The 17512-nt window shown below is 35.7% G+C and overlaps 1 protein-coding gene across 1 annotated transcript in view; it reads left to right on the forward strand.

Annotated features, from left to right (window-relative positions):
* Positions 1-17512, forward strand: part of mask (multiple ankyrin repeats single KH domain) — an 823307-nt gene that overhangs the window by 130099 nt on the left and 675696 nt on the right. Inside the window, 1 exon segment of the mRNA XM_090396371.1 lies at positions 12535-12768. Within this exon segment, the coding sequence (XP_090252497.1) occupies positions 12535-12768 (234 nt within the window).

The raw sequence follows: 17512 nt of genomic DNA on the forward strand, positions 1-17512 counted from the left end.
ATTATGATGTCATTTGCATGAAAATTCAGTTTACTAACTGGAAGTTTTGAGCGCTTATTGTTTGCAATCATCATTTATTCATGTATGAATATAGAAATCCAGTAGAATCTGGTTAATTGGGCCATTGGTTAAATAAAGTAGTCACTTATTCAGGACAGGAAATGCAGCAATTGAGATTATTCCTCTGAGGTAATTACTTGTAAATGGTAGTTGATTTGAGACTTATTGGCACAAGTAATGCAAAGGTCATACTCTGTCAAACCACAACTTATAAATGTTGTTCTCCATGTGGTTTAGGTGACAAATGACCTTGCACTTTTCTCACCAATTCAGCTTATGCAGTGTATTTATTACCTTCTAATAGCATTGGTATCTAACTAGCATTAGTTGAGTACACTTATGTCATCTTTCATGCTGAGTCAACAACTAATCAAAAAAACGCAGAGATTTTTCAGTACTCTATTTTTTTGATAATTTCCTTTTTAATTTTTATAAAATTTTGGACCCTTACCGAAGATGCCATGTAAAGATTTGTCACTAGCCAAAATAATTGCCTAGATCAAATCAAAGGCCGTTCACCCAATACCAGTCATCATTGTTTGGTGGAAATAACTGGAGTACTGAAAAATCTATGATTGTGTGCTTGATACAACAGCAAGATAAACAAGAAGAATGGACACATCACAGAATAGAAGGAACATCCCTAAAACAGGAGCGTGAAGGTAAGGGATCCTGACATTGAGGATGCCTTAAATCAGTGGTTCTCCATTATAACTGGATGAGAAGTATGTATGTGTCAGTGGTCCAATGTTCAAAAAAGAAATCAAAGGAGCTTACTAAGAATTTGGATCATGATGAATTTAATGCATTATCTCAATGGAAATTTAAGCATGATTTAAATTCAAGTTATATAAATTAAATGTTTAAATATTAATTATTTTCTAATGTGTTGTGTATATTGTTTTAATGGGATTACATTGAAGGACAACAGGTCTCTGTTGATATTGACGATGAGGAAAACTTAAATATGTACATATTTTGCTATTGTAATTAATATGAATAAATGATTTGTTTGCTCAGTGAAATGTTAATCTTTTTTAACTTTGCATGAAATTTAACATGAAAACTTTGCATAATTAGGAGCTGTTTTATTGAGCCAAAATGTTCTGGTCCTGATGTGTCTCAATTGACCAGAATCTAGAATCTACTGTATATTCAGTAATATTGATATAAAAAAAATTCATGGTGATAAAAGTAGTCTTTTGGATGAAAGTGAGCCAAGTTACTTGTTTTATTCATGTTTGAGGGCATGAATAAGTCTCACAGCTGAGACTTAAATTAAACAGCCTAGTCAAAGGCATTGCCCCCTTGCACATTCTCACAAAACCCCAGCTGATATCCCATCCAATCCCATAGCTGTATTTGCCGGCGTATAAGACACACTTTTTTTTCTTTGAAAATAGGTCTGAAAAACAGGGTGCATCTTATACGCCGATACTTAGTTTTTAATTACTTTCATTCTGGAAATTTTCTCTGTTTCGAGTTACGCGATTTCTTTCTTGCTTCCTTGCGGTGTGTGAGAGCATTCCAGTTATGTAGAGTTCAGTGGATGCGCATGCGCTGTCATCGACAATCACAGCTGTGTTCCTGTTAGTTTAAACTTTCCAAATGTTGTCGCGGTTGTTCTGAACGGTGATAAATTTCTGCCGTTAAATTTTCTCTAAATTTCTTGACAAATTATGGCTGAAAAACGTCGGCATTGCTACAATATTGCATACAAGCTATGTGTGATTACGTATGCTAAAGAACATGGAAACAGTGCTGCAGAGAGGCATTTTGGGCCAACCCCCAACTGAGAAAATGATAAGAACTTGGCGGAATCAGGAAGAGGATCTAAAAAAGTTTTTTTTCCCTAAAAAATGTGTACAAAAAAACGGGGGGGGGGGGTCTTATTATGCCGGCAAATACGGTATATCGAGATTCTGCAATATCCTAAGCACCTCCAATTCATCCATTTCTGTTCCCACATTAGTGTCTCTCACATAGGTTAAAGTAGTAACCTTATTAGGATGATATGTCCTTGCACAGTGGTCACTCAGTAACAGAACTATTTTATCTGCTTCTCTCTCTCTCCTCGTGATCATCATCACTCATTAACATTAATTTTCCATAGTCATTGTTCCTCTTACTTGCCATATAACGAAAGAACTCTTTGGGATTTCCTTTGGTCTGCTTGGCTAGAATCTTCTCATAATCTGATTTATCCTTCCTTGCTGCTGGTCACCTTTCTCTTTATATACCCTTCACTGCATTTTCTTCTGCAGCTCATGCTTCATGATATTACTCATCCATGTAACTCCTACCTGATTAACCACTCCTAACCCTAGGTATACAATTTAATACTGCTTCTGCTAGATGACTCTTAACTATATCCCATGCACTACTTACTTTCTTATTCTGCAGTGTTTTATGCCATGGCACAGATTTAAGATTCTTCTTAAGCTTGTCTTAATCATCTATCTTGCAATTTCCACATGTATGCCTTCTTAACAGAATATTCCTTATGTTGTTTTCCAATTGGAGGTGAGGAGGCAGGTATGCTCTTCTGATCCTATGACCAGGTCCAATACTCTCTCATCCCTAATCCCTATCCATCACATGCTAATTGAAGTAATTCTCTCAGCAGGTGTATGAATTGTATTTCCTTCCTGCTGTGATTTTTCTTCCTTCCAGTCTATATCTCCATAGTAGAAGTCCGCCATTATAATAACTCTGTACTCATTGTACTAATTTAGTAATGCATGTCTTCCAGATCACCTGTGGAACTCCCCAGCCTATAGCAACAACTAACTATATATTTTGTCTTACTGGCCTTACTCTCACACCAGATTGCTCCAAATGAACAGCTATCCTCCATCCTATCTCCTATTCTTTTTGGTCATAATTCATTTGCTATTCTCAGATGAATGATATAATCACGTAATCACAAGAAAGATATTTATTTAACCAAATATTTCGGTCTGGAAATAGCAGACCATCGTCAGTGGTATTACAAGAACAGTTTAAAAAATACAAGCTACAATACTAACAATAGATCGTTAAAATTAGAACATGCCGCATGATGTTATATCACTAAGTATGAAACGGAATATTTTGAAGTAGAAACATGATTGAATTTGCTTAAATTAATGAGTAATCTTGATTAGACTTTCCCAGATTTTTGATATAGATATACAGTCATTATGATTCAGGTTGGGGCGATGGAGCAAGGCCTCCACGCTTTCCTTGAACAAACGTTTGAACCTATAACGGGATCTATGTAAGAGGTGAGTCTTGGACCAAAGGATGCTGTGGTCAGTTTCAATCCCGTGTTGAGCCAATTTGTGAAGAATGGATGATTGATGTTCTTGGATTTTTTTTTCAAGAGAACGTCCAGTTCGTTCAAAATAAGAGAGATCACAGTTGCACGGAATTTGATAAACTCCAGGAAGAGATAAAGTTGAGCGTTTGTCTTTAGGAGAAGGAAAATGAGAAGACAGTTTGTTAATAGGTGAATACGTAGTTGTTAAATCATATTTCTTTAAAATTCTTGCGATAGGTTCTGAAATACCAGAGATATAAGGAATAGGCACTCGACGTGTTGAAACTTTGTTGTTTTGTGGAGGATTATAAGAATTGAGAAGACATTGAGTAGTACTTTTTTCAGAAAAGCCATTGAGTTTCATGTGTTGTTGGATAGTAGAAAGTTCTTTCTGTAGATAATCAAAAGTAGAACAATTAGTTTTGGCTCTTCTGATGAGGCATTTTATAATTCCTGTTTTTTTGGCATGGATGATGGGGTGATTCTTTAAGAATATAACGACCTGTGAATGTTGGTTTCCTGTATATTGTAGTTGTAAGAATATTTGAAGGTGATCGGATGAGGAGAACGTCTAAAAAAGATAACTGGTTGTTTTCTTCTAATTCCATAGTAAACTTTATGCGATGATTCAAGGAATTAATACTGTTTAAAAAGGAAGGTAAAGCGTTTTTGCTGTTTGGCCTCACGGGATTGAAACTGACCACAGCATCCTTTGGTCCAAGACTCGCCTCTTACATAGATCCCGTTATAGGTTCGAACGTTTGTTCAAGGAAAGCGTGGAGGCCTTGCTTCATCGCCCCAACCTGAATCGTAATGACTGTATATCTATATCAAAAATCTGGGAAAGTCTAATCAAGATTACTCATTAATTAATTTTTTTTTAATAGCAAATTCAATCATGTTTCTACTTCAAAATATTCCGTTTCATACTTAGTGATATAACATCACGCGGCGTGTTCTAATTTTAACGATCTATTGTTAGTATTCTAGCTAGTATTTTTTAAACTGTTCTTGTAATACCACTGACGTTGGTCTGCTATTTCCAGACCGAAATATTTGGTTAAATAAATATCTTTCTTGTGATTACGTGATTATATCATTCAGTCTTATGTCGCAAGTATCCTTGAAACAACATATTCTCAGATGAATTGCAATCTATCTTCCCCGAAAATACTAACCCTTCACATTCAAATCCTGTAACTACGTCATCTGCTGTTAGCCAAGTCTCACTAATGCCTATGACTTGTGGAGAGGTTACACTAACCAATGCCAAAAAACTCCTCACCCTTATTCCTGATACTTCTGGTACGAGGTGGTCTGAAAAGTTTTAGGCCTAACAATGAAAAAACGAATTTATAATTTTAAAATTATTTTTATTTTTCAACATAATCTCCCTTAAGACTAATACATTTATTTCAGCGATGCTCCATGGATGGGATAATGGCGCATCGCCATTATCCTGTTTCCCTGTAGTGGTTCTCAGTATGATCTGCAAAATACCCCTCTACAGCTGCAGTGACTTCTTGATTTGAAGAAAAACGCTGACCAGCGTGGAAGAGTTTTAGTTGTGGGAAGAGACAGAAGTTAGAGGCAGCCAAATCTGAGGAATAGGGTGAATGTTCCAACAATTTATAGTATTGCCAAAACACCCTTGTGGGCAGGTGATTGTCCTGAAGAAAGATGATTTTTTCTTCTGCAGCCAGGTCTTTTCTCATGAATTTTTTTTGTCTAGTCTGGTTAAAAGATCAAAATAATATTTCCAGGTTATTGTTTTATCCATTTCAAGATAATTAATAAACAAAATGTCTTCATCATCCCAAAACACTGATGCCCTGACCCTTCCTGCTGATGGAACCGACTTTATCTTCTTTGGTACTGGACTTCTGTCCACTGTTTTGACTGCTGTTTGGATTATGGTGTGTAATGGTGAATCCAAGTCTTATCCATTGTAATAAATCGACTCACAAAATTAGTTTTATTCTTGTTAAAAGCTTCAAGCACTGTTCAGAGATTTTCATGCGAGTGCATTTTTGATCTGCTGTGAGCATGGCACCTATCTTGCACAAAGCTTTTTCATTTGCAATTCTTCATCCAAAATATATTCTACACGTTCTTTGGAATGCCTATAGTCTCAGCAATTTCACGCACTTTGACTCGCCGGTCATCCAATACCATATCGTGCACTTGACCAATGATTTCTGGTGTTGTTACACTTTTTGGACGTCCTTCACATGGATATCTTCAAGGCTGGTACGGCCATGTTTAAACTCGGCAGCCCATTTCTTAATTGTCAAAAACGAAGAAGAAGAGTGTCCATAAACTTATATGAACTTAGAATGAATTTATTTTGGCATTAAACCTTCTTTAACAAAGAATTTTATAACCGCACGATACTCAGTTTTATCCGTTTCATGGGATACAGACAACACTTTTCCTTCCGACAGCTGTATAAAACAAACTACTTGATAGAATGACTTGCTATTTCACATGGATGCTTATGACAGATGTACCAACTTAGAAAAAAGAAATCTTGCCGATAGTATTGCCATCTATGGTCGAGGCCAAGAACTTTTCACACAATCCTCGTATTAGTATATAGGAACTGTAGCATGCCTTTAGTCCCCCACTCATCTTTACTTTCTGAATTAGCTACCCTATTCAATATTTTTGCTTGAGAGACTAGATTCCTCACTTGGTCATTCTCACACTCACTTGCTTCCTGGTGCCTTCACACAAACTTACTTGCACCCTAATTGCTTAAGTTTCCTTGAATTTGCATGTCAGCATGACTGGTGAACAAAGCAGTTCTCTCCAGACACCTAACACCAAAACCATTCAAATACAGTCCACCTGCATTGTACAAATCCTTCTTTCCGTCAAACAGAGACCACAGATCCACAACAAATTCTACATCATTCCTTTGCACAATCTATGTATAGACTTATTGGCTATCAATGCTTTCTCTCCTCCTCCGTTTGCCTCTATCATAGCGTAGTAGGAGACTTAGTCTTCACCTTCTCACTTCAGTTTTGCCTCTTCTAACAACTGCTTTACATCCTCCCTCATTGCATACTTCTCACTTCTCAAATCATTTGTACTAACCAAGACAATCATTTCCTTCAACTTTGATTTTTGCATCTGGATGGCATAGCTAATATCATGAATTTTTGCGCCCGGGAAACACTATTTTGTTATACTTGCGTTAAGTACTCCCCTGATCATTCTTTCTCTATGCATAATTTTCTCCTTAACTTGTTTTTCTTGTTTGTTCAGTCAGTGTTTATTATTCCTTCGGATCACCTGTTTCTTTCTTTTTTCAGCCCTTCTTAACTCTTGCTGCTTTTGTAGGTCAGAAGAGTTAAAAACTATTTTATGGAAAGCTATGGGTGAGAGTGAAAACAAAACAAAACTAGCTCTGCAGATTGAAGACAACCCAAAAGAATTCTTTCTCCATGTTGTAAGTAAAAGAAAGAAAGAAAGAATGATGTGAAAGAATATGTGGATGGTATTTGGGTAGTAGATGTAGAAGAGTTTATTAAATTAATAAGTATCCATTTTGTTACAAAAAACAAAAAAACCTTCATGCTTACATGGTGATCAGAATACATCATAAAAATTATGGAAACAGCTACCATGTTTGAGTAAAACTTCAGTTTAATATAAACTAAAATAAACACTTGATGTTTCAACCTTCATATTAAGTTCATCATCTGGTTTATACACATAAATACAAAGAAACAAGCTGCATTACAATCTACATGATATGCTAAAGTTACTGGTCAACCGTTAAAACTATTGACCTGACCTCTGGTGGAAAAAACCTTACTATATCAAAGCTAAAGTCCTGTTATTATTATCATCTGTTAGCTAACAAAATTAAATTAAGCTAAAGAGCAATATGTTCACACCAAAAAGTTACTCATATAAGTATACATGTAAATTAAAATAAACCAGTATGGATGGTGGCCAATAAAAGCTGCAAATTGCTTAGAGTCCTAAATTCAGAGTTTGTTGGAAAAACTTGAAGAACTAAGTGGGCTGAATGTGTGCCATCTAAATTCTTGGGATTTTTATGCCACCATATTGTTAACATTAGGACTGTTGATCAAAATTTCACAGGCTTTTAAATTTCCATTCATACCAGTTTTCAGTATGATGTAAAGAATGAGGTATTTTTCCATTCAATTTGGTTTTTTTTTTTGAATAGGGATTGTATATCGTTTCCCCAATATAAGGTAAGTTACAGGACCAATAGCTACAATAAACTCCAGGGTGAGCCATTGTTGGGAGAGGATCCTTAGAGGAGTTGATTGTGTTTTTAATTTTAAAGTGGTTAAAAGTGGCATTAAGATTATAACGTCATAGAATTCTATTAATGTTTTCTGATAACGCTTTACTGTATGGGATAGCTATGGTTTTACTGTAATCTATATTATTTTTTAATGAAGTTTTATGAACTTTATTAATATTATTTTTTCTATAGGCGTTATTTATAAAAAATACTATTAAAAAATACTGTTAATAAAGTTGTTCATAAAACTTCATCAAAAAATAATTTCCATTCAGAATGCAGCTGAAGTTTTCTATGCTGCTGCCTATTTTGATAGTTGCAGTCTTTTTATTGCTGATTTTCATGACACATTTGTTACATGCTATTATTCAATTTAGTTAGAGAAACCTGGAGGCTTGCACTAGATGTGTTTAAAAGTACATCATCTGCATAAAGCAAAGACCTAAGTTTGATCTCTCCAGTTCTAATATCAAGCATATTGCTACTCTTTTATAATGTGATTGTGTAGATAATGAACAAGATTGGAGATGAATATGCATACTTGTATTACTCCTGATTTTACATCAAACCATCTTCTGTATTTCCTTCAATGTTTACTGCTGACTTACAACTTAAATATAGACTATGTATTGCTCTGTATAATGTTACATTCACCCCATATAATTGTAGTATTTTGAAAAGCTTTTCTCTGGGCACCTTGTTGTATGCCTTTTTTAGATCTACAAAACTTAAGTACAGATCCTTGCCATATTCATACAATTCCTGAATCATTTGTCTTAAAGTGAAAATCTGAACTTGACAACCTCTATTTGGCCTGAATACAGCTTGTTCTTCTCCAAATATCTCCTCTGCAGCTTTCCTCAGCCTCTTTTCAATTTATGCTTGCATAAATCTTATCTGGAACACTTAGTAGAGAAATTCTATTACCTTTCTTTTTATAGATTGGTACTATGAGAGCTCTACTCCAATCATTGGGAATTCAACCTTCTGACAAGGCACTCTGAAGTATGCAGTGTAACCACTGCAAAACCTTTATACCTCCTTACTTAAGCATTTCTGGTTGAATATCATCTACTCTAGCTGCCTTTCCACATTTCTAGTTTTTGATGTCTTTTTTCTACCTCAATAAATTAAAGATGGCAAGAAATTATATTTTTGGTTCAATGATTTATCAAGTGTAAGCAAACAAAGTTTGAGCTTGAAGTATTTCCTGACTTTGCAACTTGTATATAGAAGCTAATGACTTTACGTTACTTGCCTTAGTATCCCAATTAACTTTTTTTTAAAGAATAGAATGACTATTACATGTTGTGCGTTGTGTGTGTGTGTGTGTGTGTGTGTGTGTGTGTGTGTGTGTGTGTGTGTGTATTAGGTTAATATTGAACTACATGAATGCATTGATTTGATTAAAATTTTATTTATTGCAAATGATAATAATTGCAATAAATGTAATGATCTGATCATGTTATATGTAATGTAATGTCAGATCATTTTCCCATTTCATGACTGAAATGAAAACCAGAAGTGTGATGTGTAGTGGAACATTCACAGTGTGAAAAGAAAAGAACCCTATAATATTGTTGTGAGATAAATGATATCTTTTTTTCTTTTCTTTCTTTGTATTATCTCACACCACACGTTGACTTACTTGCCAAAAACTTTGGAAGTGCTTTCTTCTTTTCCTTGACTACTACTTCTTTATTACCTTTGAGAGTGGTTCCATAAGTTTCTGGCCTGGCTAACTTTTAGAGGTGATGATAGATAGAAAACAAGTCACTTTTCAATATAATCTCTCTTTACTTCAAGACACTTTTCACATCTTGAAAAAATAGTCTGTACTTTTGTCTGCAAAATGACATAAAACTGCATCATTCACCTCATCATCTGCAAATTTTCTTCCTTGAAGATCTTTCTTCAGTTTCAAGAAGTAGTAGTCACGGGGTGCCTAGATCTGGGCTGTAGGGTGGGTGTTCAATCTCCTGGAAGCCACAGTCCTTTACTGCAGCCTTTGCAACAATAGCTGTATTGACTGGAGCATTGTTGTGAAGCAGGTGAACACCATGACTCAGCATTCCTCGTCCCTTCTCTTTTGTGGTTTGTGCAGGAGTGAAGCATAATATTCTTCATTCATGGTGGTATTCCTTTCCTTGGAGTGAATCGAAAGAATTCCCATGCAATCCCAAAAGATCCTTTCCATGATCTTATTGGTTGACTAAGTGACTTTGGCATGTCTCAGCAGTGCTTTGCACCACTCAATGGATTCCCTTTTGGAAAGAGGATCATAATAAAGGACCATGGTTTCATCCCTGGTGACAATGGATTCCAGCACGTCTCTCTGATTCTCTTGGCAAAGCTCTAAAAACTTGCAGGAACATGATGCTCCTTCTGAATTGAAGAGAGAAGTCAGGACATCCGCCTTGTGCTTACCTTTTTCATGTGAAGCTTTTTGTGAATGACACGAAAGACTGTTGTTATAGAAAGCCCCAACCTTGCTGAGATTTCTATGAGCTTCATCCGTTTATCATTGAGCAGTTCCTCCTCAACAAGAGAGACATTTTCCTCAGTCATCACTTCCACAAGCCAAACATCATGAGGATCATCTTCAGTGCTCTCTCTCTCTCTCTTCCTAGGTGAAGCTGTTTAGCCCATTCCTTCATAGTGGAATATGAAGATGAAGCTCTTCCCCACGAACATCATCCAATCGCTGTTTAATAGCACTTGGAGCAAGTCCTTTTTTGGTGAAAAATTTTATCACAACGTGCTGCTCAATTTTTAATGTTGCAGCCACTTAACGTGTCATGTGTTAGTCAAATGAGTGCCTCCAACTGAATGATGCAGGTAGAGAGTTGAAACTGGTACACTAACCTTCCCATGGATGGTGCCCAGTATTTTGAAATTGGTGCGAGTTTTGTATGGCAGACAGGAAACTTTAGGGACCTACCATGTAAGTCCACCACGGAGCCCTGACACTTTTCTGTTCTTGTTAATTAACAACCTTACCACATGTTTGTCTGAATCAATCAATGTTGTTTTTTCTTCAGGGTCTGTTAGGTTTTGTTCTTGTTTTTGAAATTTTCATTTTTTTTTGTTTTGTTTTCGTGAGAGAGCAGTGAGTGAGTGGAATAATTTGCCTTTAGGGGTAGTGAGTGCGTCTAGTGTAAATGAATTTAAGAGAACATGTGATATCTGGATTGGGTAATTTACAGCCTCCTTCGATGAGTCCTTGACTCCCTTGAGGTCTCAGATAATAATAATACAATACAGAAACATTTACAGTCTATGTACTATATTTAGCGACAGTTAGTATAATTAGAGACAGCTTGAATTATAATGAAAAACACTCCCCTCCCACACGCTGTGTTGCGAGCAAAACACATTTATTGTAGCAGTAAACATAGCAGCTAACTAAACATGTACAGGGTGTTCGGGATAAATTTGACATATTTATAATTAATTATATTTTTCCGTAAGTTACATGTATTAACACACACTTCTCTTCATTTAAAAGTTTGGACCCTTCTTCATTCATATACAAGATGTCAGAAAGGATGGATAGCTGGAACCCACCTGAATCATGGAAGAGAATAACTTGTATCATGATGATTCGTGCCCGCCATCAAAATAAGGATATTACGACTGCTGCCCAATGCTCCCTGAATACAGTAAAAACAATCAGGCATGAACTAGAGACTTGCAATGGTGACTACGAGGATGTAGCAAGAAGAAAGATCCCTAGCAGACGATCTGATTGCGTTCGTACAGCAGAATTCCTCGCAAATCTGCAGGAACAGGTGTTGAAGAACCCTGGCATTGGAATTCGGGCTTTGTTCGTGGAGTTGCTAACTGTAGTCAAGCCCTGGATAACAAGGGTAGCCAATGGTAGGCCGTATGTATGGCAGCAGGATTCGGCCCCTTGCCACACCTCTGGGAAAAGTCAAAAATGATTGTCTGAAAATTTCTACGACTTCACCAGTCCAAATGTTTGGCCTCCAAACTCCCCAGACCTTAACCCCATGGATTATTTTGTATGGGGCGCAGTTGAAAAAGACACCAATCGCACTTCCAGTAATACAAAAGCCCAGTTAATGGATAAAATTAAAACAGTTTTTGCGGCCCTTCCCAGGGAGACTGTAGCATCAGCTTGTTCGAGGTTCCGAAGCAGAATTGAAGCTGTGATCGATGCTAATGGTGGTTATTTTGAGTAAATCTTGTTGATAGTATTGTAATTAACTCTGCCTGTAATGTTTTTTGGTCAATTCATTAAATTTAATAGATACAAAGAAGATTTTCTTTTTCCTTACGAAACTGTCAAATTTATCCCGAACACCCTGTATGTTCTAGCATTCTCTTTCAAATTTTCAATTCCATAAAATACTTATAAACAGCTGTTTATAATGCAATCATTGGATACAGAATGCACACAATTTATCTAAATCAAAAAGATCAATATGCGATTATTATTGAAATCAGTTTGAATTACATTTGAGATATTCAATGTCATTCAGACAGTCCACAAATGCTGAATTTTACAAATTCTACTGAAAAAGTTGCAACTAGCATACTAAGGTCACATTCATAAGCTTTGTGAAAATGTGACCACTCCACATGGAATTTCCAGACACACACATATACACGCACTGAAGCTAGTGTAGACTCTGCACAATGTGAATGTGTTAAGTATACGCTTTTATTGTGGCATGCATCATTAGAAATTGCCACTGAAATATAGTTATGGATTTTTTTTTCTGATGTAGTTTCCCTCTTATAATCATAGTTTTCAAAATATATTCTTTGTAATTGAATTTGTTTTATTAAATGACTGTCTACATTTTTAATCTTAAATGTTATTCTGGTATAACATGTTTTGTATTTATTAAAATAGGGAACACACCGTTAATGTTTGCATGTGCTGGAGGACATGAAGAAGTAGTACGTGTTTTACTTGAAGCAGGGGCCAATGTGGAAGACCATAATGAAAATGGACATACTCCTCTTATGGAAGCTGCAAGTGCTGGCCATGTTGGAGTAGCTAAACTTCTTGTAGAGCACGGTGCTAGTATTAATACCCATTCCAATGAGTTTAAGGAAAGTGCACTTACATTGGCTTGCTACAAAGGTAAATCTGTAAATAATCTGTACAAAATGATTTCAGCTATAGGATGGACAAATATTTTCTTTAAAGTTTCAAATTTTTGACTTAGTACACAACCATGTTATCTTAAGTAATATGCAGTGTTTCAGTGGGACTTGAGACTTTACATACTGCAGTGGTTCCACAGTGTTCATTTTCACCTTTTAAAGTCATAAAAGAAAGCCTATTACCCTGTCACCTACAGGGTTGTATACTTATCACATAAAGATTTGCAAACAGTGCTAATGAGTCCACAAAAACTGTTAAAACATTGAATTTGCTGTAAACACTTAAAATACTGTAATTTCTAGCAAGCAAATGTAAGACATGCAAAATAACTTGCATTCACATTTGTGGAATATAAAATACGAACCGAACACTGAATATTAAAAGTAAACGAACTTTACTACAGAGCATGTATTAAGATGACATGAATACTATCAAAGTAAACAAGAAGTGCAGAGAACTAGAATTAAAAATAATTTAAAAATATAATAAACACTTCTACAGAAGGAAACCAAAAAAAAAAAAAAAATAGTCATACATACCCATTTAATCATAAATTAGTGGGTGTGGGTGGATGGGCATCACTACATGTAGCTTGAAAGAAAAAAAATCTTAAAATTGAGTTTCAAACTGAAAGAGTGTAAAGTAGAAATACCAGTGTATGCTCATTACTAGTCAGTTTGGGTTAAAGCAGTGTTTCTCAACCTTCTTTCATGTGTGCCCCATTTCTTGTGGTGCTCCCCTCACCTTCCCCCCTTACAATTCTTGTGTTGAGACCCTGACAAAACCCATAAAAGTTAACAAAAAAAAAAAAAAAATATAGGAATTAAATTTTTTAAATATTCATACAAATTTAAATTCGTCATCAATTCTTTTGAAAATTGTATAGATCTGGCATCACTGCACAGACCGTTCAATCGTATTGACCTTTCAGAAATATTTGCGAATTCATCACAGGATGTCTCGAATGCTCCTTAAACGTTTCTATGAGTATAAATAAGGCTTGAAATGACAAGACAGCAGTAACACTGCAACAGTGAGAAGTTGATGGTCTGCATTATTTTACTCCTATTCGCAACAGTTGTGATACATGTATAAAAACAATCTTTTCTAGTGTGGAAAAAAATGTATAAATTTTTTATTGGACATGAGCAGGCATATTACGACTGTGGAACTTAGACGTCAACAAATTCAGTTTCACAGAATATCACACCGAAAGTAAAATCAAGAAAGTATGCAGCAGAATATTTAGATTTTGGTTTTACAAAGATTGAAGTAAATGATGAAAAAAGACCACTGTGGGTTATTTGTTCGAAAATTTTGGTGGCTGATAGCATGAAATTGAATAAACTTAAAAGATATTTGGAAACACTTTCATAAGGAGTATGTTAACAAACCTTGAGAGATCTTTGCTGTCAAACTGAAATGATTTGAAAAGCAAAAATCTAAAATTAAAAAAGCTTTGTAAATGAAAAAGCTTTACTAACTTACAAAGTTGCATATAATCGAAGTCCCACACTATCAGAGAAGACCTAATTCTGCCAGCTGTGATTGATATTATGGAAACTGTGCTTGGAGAAAGTTTTATGAAACAATTCCAGTGCATACCTCTATCAAACGATACTGTTGCTCAGCGAATTGGTGATATATGTGAAGATATGCAGCAACAACTTTGGTCGAAGCTTTGTGACCAGTTATTCTCAATTCAACTTGACGAGACAACAAATAGCAACAAGGATTGTCATTTAATTGCTTATGTTTGATTTTGCGATGGATTGTCTGCAGTTGAAAAGTTATTGTTTTGTAAACCAATAGAAAGAAGCAGCATCTGAATTGTTCAAAATATTGGATGATTTTATATGGAAGGCAAACATACAATAGAAAAATTGCGTTGGAATTTGCACTGATAGTGCTCGAGTTATGTCTGGAGGTTTAAAAGTTTACAAGCCCTTGTGAGGGAAAAATCCCTGCAATGTATTTGGACACATTGCATTATTCATAGAGAAGCTCTTCATCATCATCATGAACCATGGGCTCACTGCCCATTGGTGTCCAATGCCTCCTTCACCATCTTCTTCCACCTTTGCTTGTCCAGTGCACAGTGTCGAAGTTTCTGTACACCCATTCTACATCAGTCTTTATGTCATCTATCCATTCTCTGTATAGTCTACCTCTTCTGTTTACACCATCCATAATACCAAACATGAATGACTTTATCTTCCAATCCTCACTTATTCTGCAGATGTGTCCAAATAATTGCAGCTTCTGTTTTATAATCTTCTGCATTAGATTCTTCTTTGGTTGTATCTTCCGATAGAACTCTTCATTTGTGACTTTCTGTACCAATCCTATTCTTAGAACCTCCTATAACAAGTTCTTTCAAATGCAAAAATTCTTTTTCTTGATTCCTTCTTTATTACCCATGTTTCAGATCCGTACAGTACACCACTAAAGATGCATGTTTCCAGCACTCTTAGTTTGTTTGCAGGCTGATCACTTTCCTTTTCCTGATGTTATCCATAGCCTTCAGGTTTGTTCTTCCCTTTGCAATCCTGATCTTTATTTCTTTTTTACAGTCCAAATCATATGTCATTTTACTTCCTAAATATGTGAACTGTTCTACATTTTCTATATCATTTCCGTCCACTTGTATCTTTTGTTTCATGTTCTACTCACTAAATACAATTGTCTTTGATAATTGAAAGGGGATGGTAAATCCTGTTCTATTTTATAGCCGGGTCTGAAACTCGGATCGAAATCCATAGAGTTTCATGCTGAAAAAACTATCGGCAAGCCCAAGTGTAAATGATCACTTGGGTAGTACAACACCAGGGCAGCTCCATGCAAAGGTGGAGCAAGCTCCGTCACTAACTTTAATATTCTCTCATAATGTAAAACCCAGCTCCTAAGAGATGTATATATATTGTTTTACATTATGAGAAGAGGTCATTACCCAGACCGGTTTCAACCTTTTTTTGAGGTCTCATCAGTGACCTGGAATATCAAGGTTTTTAAGTGAACATGAACTTACATACCTCTACTATCGAATTGCCAAAGTGGTGCACTCCTATATTGTTAATTATTGTTAATTACTAAGATAATAAGCCGAAAGGCTATTTTACCGGCAAATTTGTTAATTGAAAGGGGGGATGGTAAATCCCGTTCTATTTTATAGCCGGGTCCGAAACTCGGATCAAAATCCATAGTTTCATGCCGAAAGAACTATCAGCAGGCCCGATTATAAATGATCACTTGGGTAGTACAACACCAGGGCAACTCCATGCAAAGGTGGAGCAAGCTCCATCACTAACTTTAATATTCTAACTTTAATTCTCTCATGTTTGCATGGAGTTGTCCTGGTGTTGTACTACCCAAGTGATCATTTACACTTGGGCCTGCCGATAGTTTTTTCGGCATGAAACTATGGATTTCGATCTGAGTTTCGGACTCGGCTATAAAATAGAACGGGATTTACCATCCCACTTTCAATTAACAAATTCGCTGGTAAAATAGCCTTTTGGCTTATTATCTTAGTAATTAACAATTGTCTTTGTTTTTTCCAAGTTCATAACTAGTCCATAATTCTTTCTTTCAATGCTTCAATGTTTTTTGTAGTTCTCTTTCTTCTTCTCCCATAATAACAATGTCATCTAAATCTCAGATTGTTAATTCTCATCCCATGCACTGGTATCCAAACACAACTACTACAGTAGTAAGTGGTACAACATGATTTACAACAAAGTAGGATACATTACAATGAGATCAGCTTAGATTTGGTAGGTGAATTATACAGGGAATAATAATTAAATATGAAAAAAAGGAAACTATACATAACTTATATACAATAAATAGGGTCAGATGTTCCCCCAATATCCTGCACAATCAACTGCTCTTTCTAGCAATGCATGATGCAAATGCTTGATGATATTGGGTTCCCCTGTCAAGTACCTCAGCTTGTTTTAAACTATTTCCCCAAATCATCACCTGTTCTAACTGCTACAACTGCATTCTTATGAACATCTTTTAATATAGCTATTAGTTCTCTGTCAATTCCATAGGATTTGAGCACTGCTAATGTCACTTTCTGGTCGATACTGTCAAATGCCTTCTGAAAATCAACAAAGCAAGTATATATATTTTTGTTTTTTCTCCTAGCTTTCTCTGCTATTAACCATATTGTCAAAATCTGTTGAATTGTAGTGCTGTCTTTCCTAAATCCTGCTTGCTTGTCTTCAAAGTATGCTTTCAATTGTGTTCTCAATCTTTCTGTCAATATCATCACCACCTTACCAAGATGACTTGTCAAGGCAATTATTCTGTAATTTTTACAGTCTAGCTTATTTCCTTTCTTGTATAATGTCACTCATTTCCTTTGCAGCAAGAGAAGTTCTTGCTAAAAAGGAAATGAGTCCTGGGCTAAACATTGTGTTACCAACAGTCATAACCGTGGTGAATTATATAAAAATGAGACCCTTAAAATTAAGACTGTTTTCTGAACTTTGCTAAGACGTGGCTGAAGCAGAACATTGCGTGCTACTGTTTTACTGCAAGACAAGATGGTTATCACAGTGAAAATGTTTACAACATCTTTATGGATTAAGAGATGAAATAGCAATCTTCTTGGAAGAGGAAAATCACGAAGAAGCAGAGAAGTTTAGAGACCACTTATTTGTGATGAAATTGACTACTTGGTGGACGTATTTGAGAAACTAAATATATTAAA

This window comes from Typopeltis vanoorti, chromosome 8 (genome assembly GCF_054136105.1).
Source record: "Typopeltis vanoorti isolate ZY-2024b chromosome 8, IOZ_Tvanoo_1.0, whole genome shotgun sequence".
Classification (NCBI taxonomy): Eukaryota; Metazoa; Arthropoda; class Arachnida; order Uropygi; family Thelyphonidae; genus Typopeltis; species Typopeltis vanoorti.